The following is a 19,349-nucleotide window of genomic DNA, read 5'->3' as shown; positions in this document are numbered from 1 at the left end:
GATATTTTAGGCTTAAAAACATCAAGAGACATTTGGGTTTATCTTGAGTTAATTTTCCTTCAAGAATTTGAAGCTAAGAAGTCCTCTTTGAGACATAGTCTTCAATCTATCAAGAAAGGTTCTTCTTCAATTTCTGTTTATCTTAGCAAGATCAAGACCATTGCTGATTCACTTGTGGCTGTAAATGATAGAGTCTCTGACTCTGAACTCTCCCGAATTGCTCTTCAAGGTCTAGGAAGGGAGTATTCCCAATTTGTTATTACAATTCAGAATAGAGAAAGCTCTTTAACTTTTGCTGAATTAAGAAGTAGACTTCTTCACCATGAACACTGGCTTAAAGAACAAGAACCAATTGATGATAATGAATCATATTTTGTTAAAAGATATCCTTCTAGAGGTGGTTCTCGACCCTTTCCTTTCAGAGGTAACAAACCAATTTCACAGACTCAAGCTCTTGAGTCTGGACCCAAGCTTTCACCCAAGATTACTTCTCCTTCTGTTAGAAATAATTTCTTTGATTATACAACTATACCTTGTGGCATTTGCTATAAATGGGGTCACACAGCCAGGCAATGTCGAATGAGATTCAAGGACTTCTCAGAGTCAACTTCTGTTCAAAGAAATCAACCAAGAAACTTTGCTAATCTTCACTTACAAGAAATTGAAGATAATGATGAAGAAGGAGATGAATATATAGAACAATTAGAAGAAGAAGAGGAACAGGCTCATTTTGGAGCACTTATAAGTGATTCCCAATCTCTAACTTCTTCTCCTGAAAAGATTGCATCCACTAAGAGAGATGAGAAGTGGATAGCAGACACAGGAGCTACTAGCCACATGACACACAGCAAGGGTAACCTCATAAGTAGCTCTCCATATAAAGGAGACAATGGAGTCATGATAGGAGATGGAAAGTGTCTTGATATTAGACACACTGGTCAAGCTACTGTGATAGCTGGGTCTCAGGCATTTGAGCTTAAAAAGGTACTACATGTCCCTGCCATTCATAAGAACCTTCTCTCCATCTCCAAATTTACTAAGGAAAACTTTTGTAGTGTTGAGTTCTTACCTTGGGGGTTTTTAATCCGAGACCTCTGGTCTAAGGAGGTGCTAGCTGATGGTCCCATGGTGAATAACTTGTATAGTATTGATTTCACTATGAGTTTCTGTGACACTTCATCAAACATGTCTTTAGAACAAGCTTATAGTGTTAATGCCTCTGCTAGGACATGGCATAACAGACTGGGCCATCCCTCAAAAGAAGTTATATCCATTTTGGAAAGAGGTAATCACATCACAATTTCATCTAAAGATGCCTATGATATCTGTCCTTCTTGTCAAATAGGGAAGAGTCACAGGCTCCCCTTCTATCAATCCACAAGCTCTTCTTCCACTCCACTTGAGCTTATCCACTGTGACATTTGGGGTCCATCTCCAGTCTCTACAAAGTCTGGTATTAGATATTACATATTGTTTATGGATGATTATAGCTCCTTCTTTTGGATATACCCTATGAGATTGAGGTCTGACAGCCTGGGCTGTTTTCAACACTTTCAAAGGCACTATGAGAAGCTCCTTTCTGCATCCATCAAGACATTCCAGAGTGATGGAGCTTTGGAATTGGCTAAGGGAGACTTTCAAGCCTATTTAAATAAATGTGGGATAATCTTCAGAAGCTCCTGTCCCTATACTCCTCAACAAAATGGGAGAGCTGAGAGGAAGAACAGGCACATTACCTCTGTGGGCAACACCATCCTTTTTCAAGCTTCTATGCCCAAGCACTTTTGGTATCATGCATATGCTACAGCCACTTTTCTCATCAATAGGACTCCAAGTAAGGTACTTTCTTATAAAACTCCTTATGAGGTGCTATTCAATAGGGTTCCTGATTATAATATGATTAAAGTGTTTGGTTCCACTTGCTATCCTTATCTTGGAGACATTAAGATTGATAAACTTAGTCCAAGATCAACAAAGTGTGTGTTTATAGGATATAGCCCTACCCATAAGGGGTTCAAATGCTTGGATCTCTCTTCAAATAAAGAGTATGTCTCTAGACATGTTATTTTTGATGAGTCCTCTTTCCCTTTTAGTGAAATAACTCAGTCTTCTACTCCCTCATCTAGTGAATCTCCAGCCCCTTATGAAGTTATTGTTCTGCCTGCTTTACCAGCCAGTAGTGACACTTCCTTAAGTGATCACCACACCAATTATCCTATTCATGATCAAGATACTCCAACCACTTCTCTTGAAATCATAGAGACCAATCCTTCTTCTGGTTTACCCTCAGCCACATCTCTATCTAACACTCATTCTATGCAGACTAGGTCCAAGAGTGGTATTGCTAAACCTAAACACATACCTGATTATGTGGCTTTATTAACATCACCTCATACTTTTCATTCTTCATTTTTGGCTGCTCATACTCAATCTATTCCTGAACCCACCTCTTATAAGGAAGCCAGCAAGAGTGAGCATTGGTGTAATGCTATGTCTGCAGAATTTCAGGCTCTTACCCAAAACAAGACATGGTCTTTGGTACCTAGGCTTCCTTCTATGAATGTGTTGGGTAGTAAGTGGGTCTTCAAGGTTAAATATAGGTCAGATGGCTCACTTGAGAGATATAAAGCTAGGTTAGTAGCACAAGGCTACAACCAACAAGAGGGAATTGATTATCAAGAGACTTTTAGCCCTGTAGTTAAGATACAAACAGTGAGAATTGTGTTAACCTTAGCAGTCACAAAGTCTTGGTCTATTCTTCAACTTGATGTTTCAAATGCATTCCTTCATGGGGAATTGTTTGAAAATGTATACATGAAGCAGCCACAGGGGTTTGTTGACTCTATTCATCCTAATTTTGTGTGTCACTTACACAAATCCTTGTATGGTCTCAAGCAGGCACCTAGGGCCTGGTTTACCAAAATAGCTAGCTATCTAGTTGGATGGGGTTTTACCAAGAGCTCTTCAGACTCTTCTATGTTTGTTTATAGTAAGAATGGTGATCTTTTGGTGTTTCTTCTATATGTTGATGACATAATCTTGACTGGCTCAAGTAATTCTTTGGTTCAGACCCTGGTTCATGATTTGGGTACTGCATTTGCTATGAAGGAGTTAGGTATTCTCCATTACTTTTTGGGAATTGAGGTACATAGGTGTTCTTCTTCCACTTCTATTCAGCTTACACAGACCAAATATATACTTGAGCTACTTCAGAAGGTAGATTTGGTGAATTGTAAACCTAGTGGTGTTCCTGTCACTCATGGTAAGAGAGTCTCTAAGCTAGATGGTGACCTTCTTGAGGATCCATTGACATATAGGAGTACTGTTGGTGGTTTACAATATGTAACTCTAACCAGACCAGATGTTACTTATGCCATTAACTATCTCTCACAGTTTATGCATAATCCTACCTCTACTCACTTGGTTTTGCTCAAGAAAGTTCTTAGATACTTAAAGGGCAGCATTGGAGCTGGCATTACCATTGCATCAGGAGATCTTTCCTCTTTATCTGGTTACTCTGATTCAGATTGGGGGAGTTGCCCAGATTCTCGAAAGTCTACAAGTGGGTATTGTATTTTCTTAGGATCTACTCTGATTTCATGGTCTTCTAAGAAGCAGAATACAGTCTCTAGGTCCTCAACTGAAGCAGAATACAGGGCTTTGTCATTAGCCACATCTGAACTTCTTTGGGTCTCTTACTTGATGAATGATCTTACCATTCCTATATCTTTTCCAATGATTCTTTACTGTGATAATATGGGGGCTAAGTATTTGGCTTCTAATCCTGTGTTTCATGCTAGAACCAAACATGTAGAGATTGATGTTCATTTTGTTCGAGATTTGGTCAATTTGAAGCATTTGGAAGTGAAGTTTGTCCCTTCAGATATGAACCTTGCTGACATTTTGACAAAGGGTCTTCTCCTCTCCTCTTTTGAGTTTCTCAGAAGCAAACTTATGTTCCTTCCTTCCTTGGAACATATGTTTGAGGGGGGCTGTAAGGGAGTTGATGAAGATGATGCATCAGGGACTAATGTCGAAGACAAATAGATAAGAGACCTCAGAAGAAGAAGATTGGTTATGAAAGGATGAAGATGAAATTAAGCAGTTTCTATGAGCACCCACACACATGTGGTATTCACTCGTGTGTACTCTATTAACAGAATGGGTTAGTTGTAATGGTAGTTAGTGTTAGTTAATTGATTAGTTATCCTAAAACTACTTTCTCCCTCTAGAATGATTTCTCTTCAAACTCTATATAAAGAGATCTCCTGTAACTAATTAGTATTGATTGAAGTAATAAGAATTCTAAGCTTCTCTTTCATGTAAGAATCCCAAGTAAAAGGTTCTGAGTAGCAGCACTGCAGGGTTTTGGCGAAATTGTTTAAGGCGCCCATGGCGTGAAATCGGGGGGAATCTACTTATTGATTTCGATTTGGGTATCTAACTACCATAATGGACAACTACGAATTGTGGTGGTTTCGTTTCTTGACAAAACCCACCATTTCGCTTAAAAATTTGGTATTCGGGAACCTTTTTTTATTTCTCCATTACGCAGATTTTAAACAAGATAAAATACCATAAGCTACATCAATCCTTAACCCAATATCTAGATGGGTAACATATTCCTGAAATATATAATGAATAAAGTACATACCTATTAGACTGTCACAAGATGATTTACAAGAAAATAACGAGTATAAGAGATCAGAGTAATCAAAGAAGAAGAAGGGAAACCTTGTATCACATTTACTCACTCAACTTGAGGATTTAGCTACTTCACTAGCTTTTAACTTTTGTTGGAGGCTTGGTGAGTTGGTGGACAATGAATCCTAATTTGAAAGAACATAAAACTATACATCTTTTAGATTATTTACCCTCTTTAAAACTATTACCTGATCGGGTACCAGACCAAAATGCCCAATTAGAACCTTTGATGTGATGTGGGCGCCCCTAGCGAAGATGATATCAAAATAACTATAGATGGCGCTTATTCGATTGAGTGTTCGAGTTGTGCAACAGTGACCTGTAATCATGAAAGTACCGTCATTGGCACTATTTCTCAACTTTCGAACACTGGCAATGCCCAATCGTTTGAGGTGTTTGGATTTCTCTTAGGACCGGAGTTGGTCATCTGACTGAAGTTACAAAAATTGCATCACTGAAGGGGCCCCAAAATAAATTTTGACAATTATAATTAGTTGCATACAAGTGTCGTGCCGATATTGGCAGATCATCTCCTATATCCATTTCACAAAATGAGGGAATGGTCCAAATTTTGCCCCATCAATACGCGTTCAGCCCAAACTCGGACCGAAATGTGTTTTAGGTCCAAATGTCAGCCTGATGGAGAGGGAGCATTTAATTCCCAGGCTGGAATTAAACCCCCAAATCTCTCAAAATCGTTACTCTAAATCCCACAAAATACTCTGTTTCCTTTTGTTTCTCTCTCTAAAACCTTCTCAAAACCGATGATTCTTCCCTATTTCTTTCAAATTTTGAAAATTTTGGATAAAGTTTTAGCGAAAATTAAGCCTCCCGCCCAGATTTGTGAAAGATTTCATCTAAAGTAATTAAGCCTCCCGGCAGATTTTTGAAAGATTTTTGAAGATTAAGCATCCCGCTAATTATTCTTCTATATCTCTCTAAATTAATTAAGCCTCCCTCTCTCTCTAAATATCTTAGGAAGTTGATTATCTTCTTCCTCTCTCTCTTTCTAAAATTTTATTAACTTCTAATATCTCTCTCTAAAAAAAATTCTGTAAATACTTTTAGAAAAACAGAGGAAGAAGATATGTAAATTTTCTCTCTATATATAAATATTTCGAAATCGATTATATTCTCACCTCTTATATTATTGCCATCTCTATCTTTTTGAGAAACAAAAAGTAGTAAGATTGGAGAGAGAAAATTCTGGAGAGAAAATATGAAAAAAGAATAAAATTTAGAGAGAGGAAAAATAGGAAAAATCTAAAGAGAAATTCGAAAAGTGTCTAGTACACAAGAATATCCCCAGTAAATTAAACAGTTTCTGGTAAACCAGAAAATTCTCAGCACAAAAGTGTCTAGTACACAAGAAATTCTTAATAAATTAAATTCCCAGTAAGTTAAACAATTTAGTTAGAAATTGGTTAAATTAGGAGAGAAATTAGGATTTAGTTAAATAAATAAAGAGAAATAAATCTGGAAAGAGAATTAGAGAGAGAAAGTAAAACGCGGAGTGGAGAATCCCGTGATTTTTCAGAGTGACAATTCCGTAAATTTCTGGGTGGCAGCTTCGTAAATTTGATGAAAAATCGAGGGGTTCACGGTAATTTTCAGTGTGTGTCTGACCCTTTGGACTGGGTTTACATATTTACCCAGTAATGGACTGGGTTTATATTTTGGGCCCAGTTTTGGGCCCAACGCTCATTCCCTTCAAGGCTACATTTATGCATTCAGTTTATTCTGTCTAGCTACAAAAGCTCAATAAACCATGGAGGGGAACCTATAATATCCTCCCCCAAGGCCCAAACTACTTGGCAAACAACACTTTGTTGTCAAACTTCAAGTTGTGGGTAGGTAGACAATCTAAACTCCTTTATCTAAAATGCTGAATAAAAAGCATAAAAGGGACCTGAAATTTTGGATTCTTTGCAATTCTTTTGGTTGGTGGGTAGGGAATCCTATTCCATGACTAGTTCTTCATTGATTCTTTATTGGTTTACACCTTTTAAGTCGAAATTGTCTTTCTAAAAAAACCCTTTATTGGTTGGTCTTGAGCGTCAAATTTTGTTGAGTTATCTGCCTAATCTTCCATTGATGCTTAGCTTAGAGAACAATAAATTGAAGTTTAGAAAGGCTACTTTTCATTTTTACTCTTTCTTGCAAGAAAGGTGAAAAGTTAGAAGAAAACCCACATGCAAACAAACATCATCTAAAATAAGTGAAAATTTGAATACCCTAATGGGTTTGAGTCTTTCTCTCAAACCCTTTTTTGGGTTTTAAGGAATTTGAAGGCAAGGTGTATTAGGTTTTTTCCCTTTTGACCTTTACTATTTGCTTAAAATTGAAGTCCTCTTCTTCTTTTCTGTGTTTTCCCTAGCTATAATATAAAGGGATCCTGTTTTTTTTTTCTTCTTCATCTCTTCTCAGTCTAAAATCATTTCTGGTATAGTTGATCTTCTACCCATTGGAAGGAATTGGATGTGTGTTGGGGAATAAGGATCATCCTCAATCTTACTCCCAACAATACTCACCTTTATCTGAACTGGGTTACTTCTTCTTCATCTTTCTCTGTAGACTCTCAATCTGTTCAAGGTAAGCTTATATTGGATCAAATGCTATCAATATAAATTGGTATGATGTTTTTTGGTTGGGTGACATTTCTAAAGCAATCCTATGTTGTTGCTTAGATCATAAAGGAATCTTGTTGATCAAATGCTTGGTTGAAGTTTTTGAAAAGAGTTTGAAGTGACATAGTCCCTTTCTCATTCCTATTAGAATTGTAAGTATGGATGTAACTCCTTTAACACGATTTCGCTTCTCATGAAGTGCATTCACTTTCATCTATTGAGGATAAACATTTTTCATCCAGTTTGCTTAATTAGTTTGGACTGAGATTATATTGGGGTTTCTTTTTCCATGCTCGGCCCCTGTTATAGTCAAGCCGGTTTATATAGGATATACATAACTTGTTCGATGAGTCAAGTCTCGGATCACTCTAGTTGAACTGCTTTTTGTTCTTTTTGAGGAAGCGAATATGTAGTCACTCATATCCGGTTTTCGCTCATGGCGTTCGAGGTGGCATTACACTATGAAGTTGTTTATGAGGGAATGAAGTCTGGGTCTGTAATTATGTTTTCCTTTGAATGATCTTCCAGAAGGAAATTTGTTCTCAAGTATTTTTATAGTTTTTTTTGCTATATTTTTGTCACTAAAGTGTTTAGTGAGGCAAGTTTGAAAGAACTGGGACTAGAACTTTTCAGTATAAGATAAGTTGTTTATTGAACTCATTTATCTACTTCCATGACTAGAAGTTACTCCATTTCTGTATATTGTAGTTAAAATATCTACTAAGAGAGTACATAGAATCTTAAGGTGGCAATTGATACGGTGTGCTTATGCTGTTAGTTTCTTTGACTCTATCTAATTTTCATTGGTTTGGTAAAACTTAGTAGCCGCTAGGGGGATAGGCTATTTAGCTAATATTGGAGAAATGAAAAACCCACAGTGGTGACAAGGTAAATGTAAAACTGATCTAAGGTAAATATGAGGGAGAGATTTTGATGTCTCGGCTTGTTCATAGCAGGTTTCAAGCTTCTGGTTCATCTTTTCATTATGCAGAGTTTTATCTGTTGTCCGAGGCAAATGATCTTTTAATTCTCGCTCACAATCTATAATTGGGCAGTTTGTCTCCATCATATGTCTACCAAATTCTCTGGTTCAGTATAAGTAACGCGTTTATACCCAATCATTGTGGATAAAAAGTTACATAACTTGCAAATAGTTTTCAAATTTTGCCAATTTGGAAGCTCTAATGTTTATATGAATGCAGATTCCCATATCAGATATTTGTCAGAAGTTGTAAAATTTATCTTGTTCTTAACTGATGCAGGGAAAATTGTACCAGACTATATGAGTAAATAATACCTCACTTTATGGGTTGGCTGAACAAAATTTTTAAAGGTTCCAGCCACAAAATTTCTGAAGGGCAATACCATGGGAAATATGAAGAAGAAAGGGTTCGGGATGAACCTGCTCAACCAGTGGTATTTTAAGTGCCTACTCTCTTGTGATCAGAGTATCCTTTTAGCCGGATAGCAAATATGTTATTATTTTCAGAGTAAACATTCTAAAGTTCGACAGATGATAATTCTGCTTTAGTTATTTTTGGTCCTTATTTCCTTGCATGATCCCATTATATCGCTGATAGATGGCGAACATATGCTGCATTTGTACGAAGATTCCTATATCTTGTTCTTGCGCTATTAACATGTGGACCACTTGAATGCAGGATACCTGGTCTGATTTCGCGGATGAAGACATAGATCGCGCTATCGCACTTTCCCTCTCAGAACAAGAGCAAAAAGGGAAAAATGTAATTGGTGAGTATTTTGGTTAACAAACTAAAAGTTGATGCTCCTAAAATTTTGTAACTATTGACATCACTCTAGTAATGAAGCCTTAAGCTGGGAAATGTAGTAGTAGATGAGTACATTGGAGAAGATTTAATAGAAACGCCATTAAGATTTTATGAATCCTTATTAACTCAAGCAATCAAGCCTTAAACTGTGTATGCTGTAGTAGTTGAAATTAATAGCCTATGCCCGAATATTTCCGCGATCAATCCGTAATGAGAAGTTTTAGCTTTTCATTGGATAATTGGTCTGTGCTTAGGGATAATTATAATGTAGTGATGGTCGTAAGTTTTTTATATCGTTGTAATTTATTTTCTAGATACTGGGTCTCATTTGGAGGAAGATGAACAACTTGCACGAGCTCTACAAGAAAGTTTGAACACAGAGTCTCCTCCTCGTAGTGCCAATATACCGAATGGCAATATGTTTCAACCTATGCCATTCCCCTTTGTGACAGGTTTCAGGTAGAAGTAGTTTCAATTTGACTTCTTTAATATTTAATATATGCTATACTTGCTATTTTCCTATGTTTATCTATTACCAGTCTTGACCAAAATTTGCACACCTAACTCGTCAAGGTTTCTATTGTATGAGTATCAATATCCGACTTTGCTAAGGAGTGTTTGTTCGATACAACAAACTATAATATGTTGAAGTGAGGACACATGCTTATCACATATTATCTTCTCTTAATCATTTGATCATTCATTTTAACTTCCAATTTTTTTACTTTTGGGTTACCCATGTTATATTATACACCAACAAGTGAACAACATTAAACTAGTGTGAAGTTTCATGGACCTAATACGATTTTGCCCAAGTACAAACAAGATGTACAAAACATCACATTATTCCTATAGAAGTGTCTGTGTTGGACAAGTATCTGAGTATCAAATAGAAATTTCTGTTTCTAAAACAAAAAAAATATTAGGAGTACCATTTTTATATGTAGTAATTCTCTAAATCTTACTTGGTTTATGAATAAATCTCGTCTAGGGTTTGTGCGGGCTGCAATACTGAGATTGGTCATGGACGGTTCTTGAGTTGCATGGGTGCAGTTTGGCATCCAGAATGTTTTCGCTGCCGTGCTTGCAATCAGTCTATTTCTGATTATGAGGTGCGGAAACTAGCTCCTTCTTGTGTTGGTTCGAGAACGCATAACTTGGCTGAACTATAAGCAGATTCTTTTCTTCTCTTGATGGTAATTTTACTGACAAGGAGACATTAAAAAGTTGCTGGACCTTGGCTGATCTTACATCATTTTCTTTTAATGCAGTTCTCTATGTCTGGCAATTACCCTTATCACAAAGCTTGCTATAAGGAGCACTATCACCCAAAATGTGATGTCTGCAAGCACTTTGTATGTAACTATCTTCGTTCAAAGCAATGTTCTATTATGCTTCTTTTAATGAAATGAAATCTCAACAGAACCGGGGAAAGGGAGAGATAATATAGTATTTCATCAATTCTACTCATGTCTCCAGTAGTTTTAGTGTAAAAACTTACCACCTTAAGATATTAAGGATGACGTGTTGATGTTGGTATTTATTTATTATTGAGTTTGTGGGCATCCAACCCAGAACCAATTGGAAATGATTGGAATGCTTAAGATATTAAGGTCTTGAGACTTCCCTTTGTTCCCGCGGGACTGTTCTCATACACCCCTCACCTTTGGCGTTCTTTGAGTCTATCATGTGTCTCTTTGTTGTGTGACATGAAGCATGTGTTAGTTTCAGGCCTTTCATGTCTCGGCCTAGCTGATACCACATTAGGTTGGTAGACATTCACCTCAAAAACCAATTGGTATTGAGTGGTGATGTCCTTGCTATTATATTCTCTCTCTTGAAACATCCTATGTCCGAGTGGGCCTAGCCTCACACTTAGCTTCATTTGTGTTCTCCTGGATATATTGAATCGCTGCTGTCTCATTCAGGTCCCTGTTGAATGCTTTTAATTATTTCCTACAGATTCCAACCAATACTGCCGGTCTTATAGAATATAGGGCTCACCCTTTTTGGGTCCAAAAATATTGTCCTTCCCATGAGCATGATGGAACTCCACGATGCTGTAGCTGTGAAAGAATGGAAGTAAGTACGACCTGCTTTATCACCAAAATACACATTGTCTCTTGCCAATAAACACGATGATTTAACTCATAGTTGATAATATCTGAAATCATCTTTCTAATGATCTGAAGCCGAGAGACATAAAGTACATCTCCCTCGATGACGGTCGAAAGCTCTGTTTGGAGTGTCTAGATTCTGCAATCATGGATACCAATGAATGCCAACCACTTTACTTTGATATCAAAGAATTTTATGAAGGTTTAAATATGAAAGTGGAGCAACAAGTTCCATTACTCTTGGTTGAGAGATCAGCCCTAAATGAGGCCATGGAAGGAGAAAAATCTGTAAGCTTACTTCAGAGAATCAGTTACGTTCGTAGCGAAAACTTTTGTGCTTCTTTGTCTTTGTTTCATAATAGATTTTTTTTTTTGTTTTGTGTAGGGGGGTCATCACCACATGCCTGAGACTAGAGGGCTTTGTTTGTCGGAGGAACAGACAATCAGCACTGTAAGAATTTCTCTAGATTATTAGTTTTCTCATTTACGGATTTACCTGAGAAAAGACTCGGTATATTATAGTTCTTTCCCTACTAAAAACCAGATTTTGAGGAGACCAAAAATTGGAGCTGGAAGAATCTTTGACATGATAACAGAACCGTATAGGTTGACTCGCCGTTGTGAGGTGACAGCAATTCTCATCTTGTATGGGCTCCCTAGGTAATCTTTCCTCTCTCCATTCCTTCATCAACTTTAGAATTTGTGATTTGAACCCTGAACTTCCGTTAACGGTTAAAAGTAGCTGCTTCTGACAAGGACATGCTCACGAGTATCAGTAATCTGATAACTGTGCAAGGTGTCTGAAACAGTGAAATGAAAAAGGCCAAAATGGGGATATAACCATAGAAATGTATTTTTCTTGCCTATTTATCTTATAATTTTAACGTCCAAGTTAGTATTTTGTATCATTCATACATGATGTAAACCTAGTATTCGTTCGGTGGTCTCAACATGATTATGTCCAAGTGACTAGAAGAGTGTCCACAATATACCCACTGAAGTGACTAGAAGAGTGTCCACATGATACCCACTGAAGTGACTAGAAGAGTGTCCAACATGAGTATCTACTATTCGGTACGAAAAGAGAAAAACTGAAATGGAGTATCCATATTACTACTAGTTTTCTACCAAGTGGTGTTACGGAAAAAGATATAGTACAACGTGTGACAAAGAATCTCTCTGCTTGCTTATAGATTGCTAACCGGGTCGATTCTTGCTCATGAGTTGATGCACGCATGGTTGCGCCTTCAAGGTACTTCCTTATCCTATACCTAATCTTCACCTTTCGATTTCAAAATTCCATATTACATATATTTGATGGGTTTACAGGTTATCGAACCCTTAGTCCTGAGGTTGAAGAAGGTATATGTCAAGTTCTTGCTCACATGTGGCTTGAATCAGAGATCATATCAGGCTCTGGTAGCAACATAGCATCAAGTTCATCTGCTTCTTCTTCTTCATCATCTTCGACCACATCAAAGAAAGGCAGTCGATCTAAATTCGAGAAGAAACTTGGCGATTTTTTCAAACACCAGATTGAATCTGATACTTCCCCTGCATATGGAGATGGGTTTAGGATTGGGAATGAAGCTGTGCTCAAGTATGGTCTTAGGCCAACCCTTGATCATATTAAGTTGACTGGTACTTTTCCATACTGAAGAGAAACAAAGTCCTGAATAAAAGATCATAAGATTAGACTCATGATTCATGAATAAGAAAAAAAGAACATTTCTTTGTATACATGTTACCGATTATATGTTCTCTTGTTACATAACACTTACCTTCCCTAGTTGGGATGTCTAAATTTGAATATTAATATATCGACGCGATTATGATTTGTTTTTCTTCTTTTTGTTCTTGGTAGTCCAAAAACAAGGCAATAAACATTGTCCTCAAGCTACATAGATTACCGTTTGCCGCATCTGTTCATCTAATGTCTGAATCTAACCTTGGATGGGGAGACTGTCCAAATACACATTTGAATCTTTTGGATAAAAAGAACTTCAAAGTTAGATATTTGTCTCTCAATTAAGTTTCAGTTTAGTCAATTTTCCAAGAATTGAACCTTCTTCTCTCTTCTAGTCTTCTGAAAACATACCTGTTAGACCAATTCCTAAATACAAAAGTTTAGATGATGAGGACTTCATTAAATTTATGTAAAAGTCGTCGTCAAAAACAATCAAACGCTACTGATTTTGATTGTTTGCTTAAGCTCGAGCTCGGTCGAGTAACTACCCACTTTCTCGAGTTCGACTCGTATATTTTTGAAAGAGCTCGAGCTCGCATTGTTTCTTGTTTCTCAAAGTACTTCGATCATTTGTCACTTACAACAACGATGATTAATGATTCATTTTCCAATAATCTTTTCATGGTTGGTATTCCATGTACAAGTTTAAATATAAATACATAATTATGAACTACACTATTATAGATAGTATGTTAAACGAGTTGTTCACGTCTTCACGAGTAGTTCGGGATATACTAAAGTATGATCAAGCTCGACTCATTTATATAAACGAGCATGGTTTTGAGCTCGTGTTAAACTCGTACTCGTTAATCTTCGAGTCGAACACGAGCAATAGTCGAGTCTAGCTCGTTATATGCTCGATTCGAGTACACCCCTACCTGATAGGTCTAATCGGGTTGTCGGGTGCAGGTGAGTAATGGCCTAATGGGTCTTGACTGTTGACGCTTGGAAATTGGTCCGGTCGGCCCTAATATTATAATGGTCTCATAATTTGGGTACCTGAATACCTGATCCGGATCGTACCGGGAAATATTGACCCGCCGGAACTGGTTCACACCAGTACCGGTAAACCCCCCATAAACCCAGTTCAGACGGTGCTCTGATCGCTCGGCGAAAGAGAAAAGAGAGGACAAGAGAGAGGAAGAAGAAGAAGAAGAGTCGATGCATCATCTACTGCGCTTGTTCGTCTTCTCGACTAGAATCAACTCCTGCAACTCTCTTACTTGCTTCTTCTCTACTACTAATAACCGAGTCTCCCTCTACCTTCAACGAGCCAAACTCATCGATTCATTCCGACTCGCTCTCCGTTCCACTTCCCCTCTTTCTCACCTTTCCCAACTTTTAACCCATCCTTCTTTCGACTCGTTCGTTCTAACTCATTCCCTCCGTTCAGCTCCTTCCCCTGACTCAGCCCTCTCTCTCCTTGATACCCTCAAAAAAACCATCCCCACTTTCTCCCTTTCTCAACCCACTCTCCACGCAATCACCAAAACCCTAGCCAAATCCAATCGAACTTCCGAACTCCATTCCTTAATTAATTCCATTAACGCCGGCGAGTTTACAGATGTTGCTAGGGTTAGTTTCATGGACATGCTCAGATTCAATGCCATTGTTGGTGACCTTGACTCAGCAATAAGAGTTTGGAATGAGTATAGACTTGTTCTCTCTGAGTCAAAGAAACATCCTTGTACCATGTCATTTAACTTATTAATGAGTCTTTATGCAACTAAAGGTAAGAACTTTGATGCCGTAGAGATGTTTTCTAGGATGGTTGATGAAGGTGCAAACCCTAATTCGAGGACTTACACAGTTATGATTGATCATCTTGTGACATCTGGAAAACTGGATGATGCACTTGAAGTGTTTGATATATTGCCTAAGATGAGAATCAAACGGACATTGAAGCAATACTCAATTATGACAGAGGGGTTTATCAAAATTGAAAGGTTTGACGTGGTTAAGACATTACTTAAGGAAATGAAAAAAGATGGAATTTTGCCGGGTCGTGGTATGTTGGTTTCGTTGAATTGTATGAGGGAGGCTGGATATTTGGAGGAGACGGAAGAGTTTATGAGAGAATTGTTGCCAGACGAGAGAGTTGGAAATGTGGGGGTTTCTGTTGATAGTAGCGAAGATGAAGATGAATTCGAGAATGAAAATGATGGTGAAGTCGTTAGTCATGGAGTTCACTTGAAGCCATGGTTGGACCCGAGTGCTTTGGCAAGCGCATTGAGTGATTGGAATCCCGACGAGGTTTCAGCACTGGAAGGTGCGAAATTCGTGTGGACTACTAGATTAGTTTGTAAGGTTCTTAGGAGTTTCAGGAAAGCTGAGACAGCTTGGAAATTCTTTTGGTGGGTAGCCCACCAGCCTGGGGAATTCACTCACGATGTGTACACAGTATCGAGGATGATATCAATTTTAGCACGCCAAGGGCATGTTGAATTGGTAGATGAGCTCATTTCGAAGATAAAAGGAGAAAGAATTCGATTATCATTTAGCACTGTAAGATTGATAATTGATTTCTATGGCCTTTCAAAGAAACCCGATGCTGCTTTAAAAGTATTCAGTGAAGTTGAGTCAATTACTGGCCCAATTTCAAAGTCCAATATGATGTTGTTATATTCATCATTGTTTAGGACATTGATCAAGTGCAAAAGAGGTTTAGATGTCATGGATTTACTTGAAGAGATGATTTTATCTGGTATACTACCAGACATCCAGACTTATACTGGGTTGATTCAGCATTTCGCTTTAGAAGGAGATTTGAGAACAGTTCAGAAGCTTTTTGGGATGGTAAGGCAGAGTGGTTTAAACCCAGATGCATATATGTTTAGAATTCTGATTCGTGCTTATTGTAAGAGGGATAGAGCAGCTTTGGCACTAAGGGTTTTTGAGGATATGAGGAACTTGAATTTGACACCAGATACTTCCACTAAAGCACTGCTGGTTAAAAGTTTGTGGAAAGAAGGAAAGTTGAGAGAAGCAGCTTTTGTGGAGGAGAAAAGTGAGGAGTTCAAAGATGCGCTCCAGCTTGCGTTGCCTGGGCATGTGTGGACTGTGTGTGCTGCTGATCTCACGAGGGTTTATCATATATACTTCAATAGCTTCAAAGCAAATGGTGATTAGTTTGAGTTATTAGGGTGACTTCTCAACCACTTGTGGTATGGTCTGATCTGAGTCTTGTGCATAGCTTGCAGCTTACTATAATCATTCATGGAATTAAGTTTTTACGTTTATGTGCGCTCCCACATTGTTTAGAGATATTACGAGAAGATGCTAAATTACGACACTCGGAGTGTAATTTATGAAATCACAAATCTTTGAAGTGGATAAGAGTCCTGACTCCTGACAGAGACTGGACAGTGTCATCAGTGTTGCGCCAATGAGCTTTGTCTCTCCTTAGGTACCTTTTCCTGTCTACACAACCACTTTTGCAACTTTTATCAAAGAAGGAAAGTCAGACACTTGCTCATGTTTGTGACTAATGTACCCTTTTCAGTATATTTGCTTACAAGTAAATAATTTGAACTTTTAAAAATTTTATTCGAACAATAGAGGAATCTAGTTGTAAACTAGTGCAGTAGCTAGTAATGTCACTGAAATGAAGAAGTATGTAAAACCTGAAATTTATATTGAACAATGAGAAATTTATTTTCCAAGTACTCAGATATTTTAATTCTCTCTCTTCCAGGTAGAGGTCTCGCTAGCAGAAGAAACAAAATTATGGCTTTCAGACGTATTATTTATTGATTCCCAAGTCATTGAAGTAGCTAAAATTTTGGACAGAAACTGAACAATGTCACCCATATTCGGCCGAACAGCTGGATCCCTCCTTAAGCAACCCTCCACCAGTCTGGCTATCTGTAGAGCAAGCTCCAAAGGATATTTCTCTTGAAGGGAAGGATCTATGAAGTCCTTCAGCCTTTCTTTGGAATTATCCTCGGCGAGCAAGGTTACTAAAGTTTCAGGTGAGAGTACGTCTTTTGCTTTATAGTCAAGAGATGCTTCTTTACCTGTAACCATCTCTAGCATCACAACACCGAAAGCATAAACATCAAGCTTTGATGATACCAGACCATGTTCGAGATATTCCGGTGCCATGTATCCTTTTGTTCCAACTATATGTCTTGTTAATGCAAACTCATTCTCCAGCCCTTCTGTCGACCTTGCTAAACCAAAATTTGCAACTTTGGCTCTGAAATCACTATCGAGAAGAATATTGCTGCTATTTATATCCTTGTGAACATGTGAAGGATTAGCATAGCTATGGAGATAGTTAAGACCCGTAGCCACATCTAAACCAATTTGTACTCTCTCCGTCCAGCTCAAGACGTTCGTTGAATTTATATCGTAAAATATCCAATCACTCAAAGATCCATTCACAGCGTACTCGTACACGAGATACCATCGACCCTCGCTGAAACAAACACCCGAAAGCTTGATCAGATTGAAATGGTTGATCTGGTTGAGTACATTTAATTCCTTTGAAACATCTCCATTCATCTCCTTAATAGCAGCCAAGTGTCCATTAATGATACCCCGATAAACAGAGCCTTGAATCAAGCAGTTAGGGCTGAAATTATCTGTTGCAGACTGCAGCTCTTGAAATTTGTAAACTTTTAGTGATTGTGCTATTGCAGATATACTGTCAAGAAACTCTTGGGTATCTTCTTCTGTATTCTTTTCTTGTGGTTTCTCATAGCTTTCAAAGCTTTCTGAGACGATATTTTGGTCGGGTTTGATGATTCTATTCTTATGCTTGCAGAAGCAAAACAGAATAATGGACAAAATCAGTAGGATAGTCGAACCTGCAACTACTCCTATAATAATATAAACCCCAGTCTTTTTCTTACCCGATGAAGGAGGTTGGGTGGAAAATGGTGGTGGAGGTGGTGGAGGCGGTGGTACTATGGTTTGAAGATTTGATGGTGGATTTTGCAGAGGAACAAGTAGAGTGGTAAATGGGTAAATGTTACTATCTTCAGAGAGCTCATTAGCTTCAAGAGTTGCCGCGCTCTCCACACCAAACCTTTCGCTTATGAGAGAAACGTATTGACCAGAAGCGATTATATAACTCAATAAATACTTCACACCTTTGTTGGTTTGGTTTTTTGTAGGACAAGCACATCTAAGAGGAACTAAAATTCTAACACCTTGGATCAAGTTTCTAGCCGGAATCTTGTTTTGATTTATAAGAGTTTGACAGGTTGAGAGACCTTGATAGGTGTTATTTGCAATTACGAAGTAATTATCTGATACGGCTGTAACGTAAGATGAATTTGATTGATAATACTGACCTGAACAAGAACATTTGACAGGAACAATAACCTCTTTGTTTGTTTCAAAAGTTGATGTCTCTGAAACTGAGTTAATCTGAGAGAGCTGAGATTCGTTTGAAGCCAAAAGTCTAGAAATGGATGAAACAGTATTATATGGTGGTATAGATCTGAAGATAAGGTAACCTTGACAACTTTTAGCTTGTCCATTACAGGTATACCCAAGTGCTGAGGTTGAGTTATGCATATTATCACAATCCGTCGGGGCCTGACCAACATATGGCTGCTGTCCATAAGTTCTAGTCGAGAAAGAAATGATGAGAGAGAAAACCAAGAAAGAGATTATCAATTGCAGATCCATTCAAAGAAATATTAGAGGTATGATCTTAGAATCCTGAAAGCAATATTAGTTGGAAACTCTTTCTTCTTGAACTTCAGAATTTGACCTCGTATATCTCTGTCAATCTATATTACGGGCGAGAGGACGTAAGATACAACTCTTAAAGAAACAAAAAAGAAAAGAAAGAATTGAAGAAGTCAGAACTATGAATGAGATATTATGGCAGAAGTGCAAAATATCAATTGGACAGGGACTGGTGGGTCTGAATTCAATCATAATGGAAAGTGAATTGTCGATTTTGGGAGCTTAAATGGGTAAGTACTAGATCCTTTCTGTAATCGTATGGTTGACCAGAACGGGTAGGAGAGCTGTCAAGGTTCGATGGATGAGGTCGTGTTCGATGTTCCTGCTAATAATAATTGAAACTTGTATATTTGAGAATTTGGTGGGTAGGAATGTTCAATGCAACTTTAATTGTTCAAAATAAATGGTCAAAGGTATGGTTGTTAAAAAGATAGGTTTCTTTTGTTTTTTTATTCAATTTGTGTATTGATAATGACACTAGTGGATTATCAAATTCAAATAGCTAATTTTCGATAATATTAGTTTGTTTAAAAAGTTTATATCTTTTGATTTTCTGAAAGTCAACTACTAGAACTTATCTTTCCATCATTTATTTCCTCTCAACTCCCACAAGTTGTAGGAGAAGAAATGGCTCAAAATAGGGACATTTCACAAACTTGTC

The 19,349-nt window shown here is 37.7% G+C and overlaps 3 protein-coding genes across 19 annotated transcripts; 2 read left to right on the top strand and 1 right to left on the bottom strand.

The window, feature by feature from the left end:
• The first annotated feature begins 6,454 nt into the window (after positions 1–6,454).
• On the top strand, positions 6,455–13,086 carry LOC147533005 (protein DA1-related 1-like). 3 transcript variants are annotated; one of them, XM_086645946.1, is made up of 14 exons: positions 6,455–6,535; positions 7,154–7,296; positions 7,392–7,483; positions 8,594–8,747; positions 8,993–9,083; positions 9,436–9,580; positions 10,113–10,233; positions 10,393–10,476; positions 11,084–11,203; positions 11,314–11,526; positions 11,624–11,689; positions 11,783–11,898; positions 12,432–12,490; positions 12,568–13,086. In XM_086645946.1, exons 4-14 carry the CDS (start codon positions 8,637–8,639, stop codon positions 12,894–12,896), a joined length of 1,455 nt encoding a protein of 484 aa, XP_086502072.1. In that variant the 5' UTR covers positions 6,455–6,535; positions 7,154–7,296; positions 7,392–7,483; positions 8,594–8,636; the 3' UTR covers positions 12,897–13,086. The 3 variants fall into 3 exon arrangements, with proteins under 3 accessions (XP_086502072.1, XP_086502071.1, XP_086502073.1); XM_086645945.1 differs by lacking the exon at positions 6,455–6,535 and having other exon boundaries at positions 6,592–7,296; XM_086645947.1 differs by lacking the exons at positions 6,455–6,535; positions 7,392–7,483 and having other exon boundaries at positions 6,877–7,296.
• An 862-nt stretch (positions 13,087–13,948) lies between these two features.
• On the top strand, positions 13,949–19,222 carry LOC147533003 (Tetratricopeptide repeat (TPR)-like superfamily protein). Of its 15 annotated transcripts, XM_086645927.1 has the most exons (5): positions 14,028–16,391; positions 16,680–17,651; positions 17,754–18,194; positions 18,307–18,642; positions 18,748–19,204. In XM_086645927.1, exon 1 carries the CDS (start codon positions 14,147–14,149, stop codon positions 16,112–16,114), a length of 1,968 nt encoding a protein of 655 aa, XP_086502053.1. In that variant the 5' UTR covers positions 14,028–14,146; the 3' UTR covers positions 16,115–16,391; positions 16,680–17,651; positions 17,754–18,194; positions 18,307–18,642; positions 18,748–19,204. The 15 variants fall into 15 exon arrangements, with proteins under 15 accessions (XP_086502066.1, XP_086502062.1, XP_086502061.1 ...); XM_086645941.1 differs by having other exon boundaries at positions 13,966–16,149; positions 16,247–16,391; positions 16,680–16,956; positions 17,754–19,222; XM_086645933.1 differs by lacking the exon at positions 17,754–18,194 and having other exon boundaries at positions 14,028–16,149; positions 16,247–16,391; positions 16,680–16,956; positions 18,307–19,222.
• Positions 16,492–18,625, bottom strand: LYK4 (protein kinase family protein / peptidoglycan-binding LysM domain-containing protein). Its single transcript, XM_086645942.1, has one exon. The coding sequence runs from the start codon at positions 18,623–18,625 to the stop codon at positions 16,661–16,663; it is 1,965 nt and encodes a 654-aa protein (XP_086502068.1). The 3' UTR covers positions 16,492–16,660.
• Positions 19,223–19,349: the final 127 nt, after the last annotated feature.

The sequence above is a fragment of the Eschscholzia californica genome, unplaced genomic scaffold (assembly GCF_041429995.1).
Source record: "Eschscholzia californica isolate CP2 unplaced genomic scaffold, dmEscCali1.0.p SCAF_6, whole genome shotgun sequence".
Classification (NCBI taxonomy): Eukaryota; Viridiplantae; Streptophyta; class Magnoliopsida; order Ranunculales; family Papaveraceae; genus Eschscholzia; species Eschscholzia californica.
The sequence above is the reverse complement of the archived record's forward strand: the minus strand, read 5'-3'. Positions and strand labels throughout refer to the sequence as shown.

Coding starts and splice junctions, on each gene's coding strand:
- LYK4 (XM_086645942.1), bottom strand. CDS start 18,625: ATGGATCTGCAATTGATAATCTCTTTCTTGGTTTTCTCTCTCATCATT.
- LOC147533003 (XM_086645940.1), top strand. CDS start 14,147: ATGCATCATCTACTGCGCTTGTTCGTCTTCTCGACTAGAATCAACTCC.
- LOC147533005 (XM_086645946.1), top strand. CDS start 8,637: ATGGGTTGGCTGAACAAAATTTTTAAAGGTTCCAGCCACAAAATTTCT. Junction 10,477..11,083: donor GTGATGTCTGCAAGCACTTT/GTATGTAACTAT, acceptor TATTTCCTACAG/ATTCCAACCAATACTGCCGG. Junction 11,899..12,431: donor ATCTTGTATGGGCTCCCTAG/GTAATCTTTCCT, acceptor GCTTGCTTATAG/ATTGCTAACCGGGTCGATTC.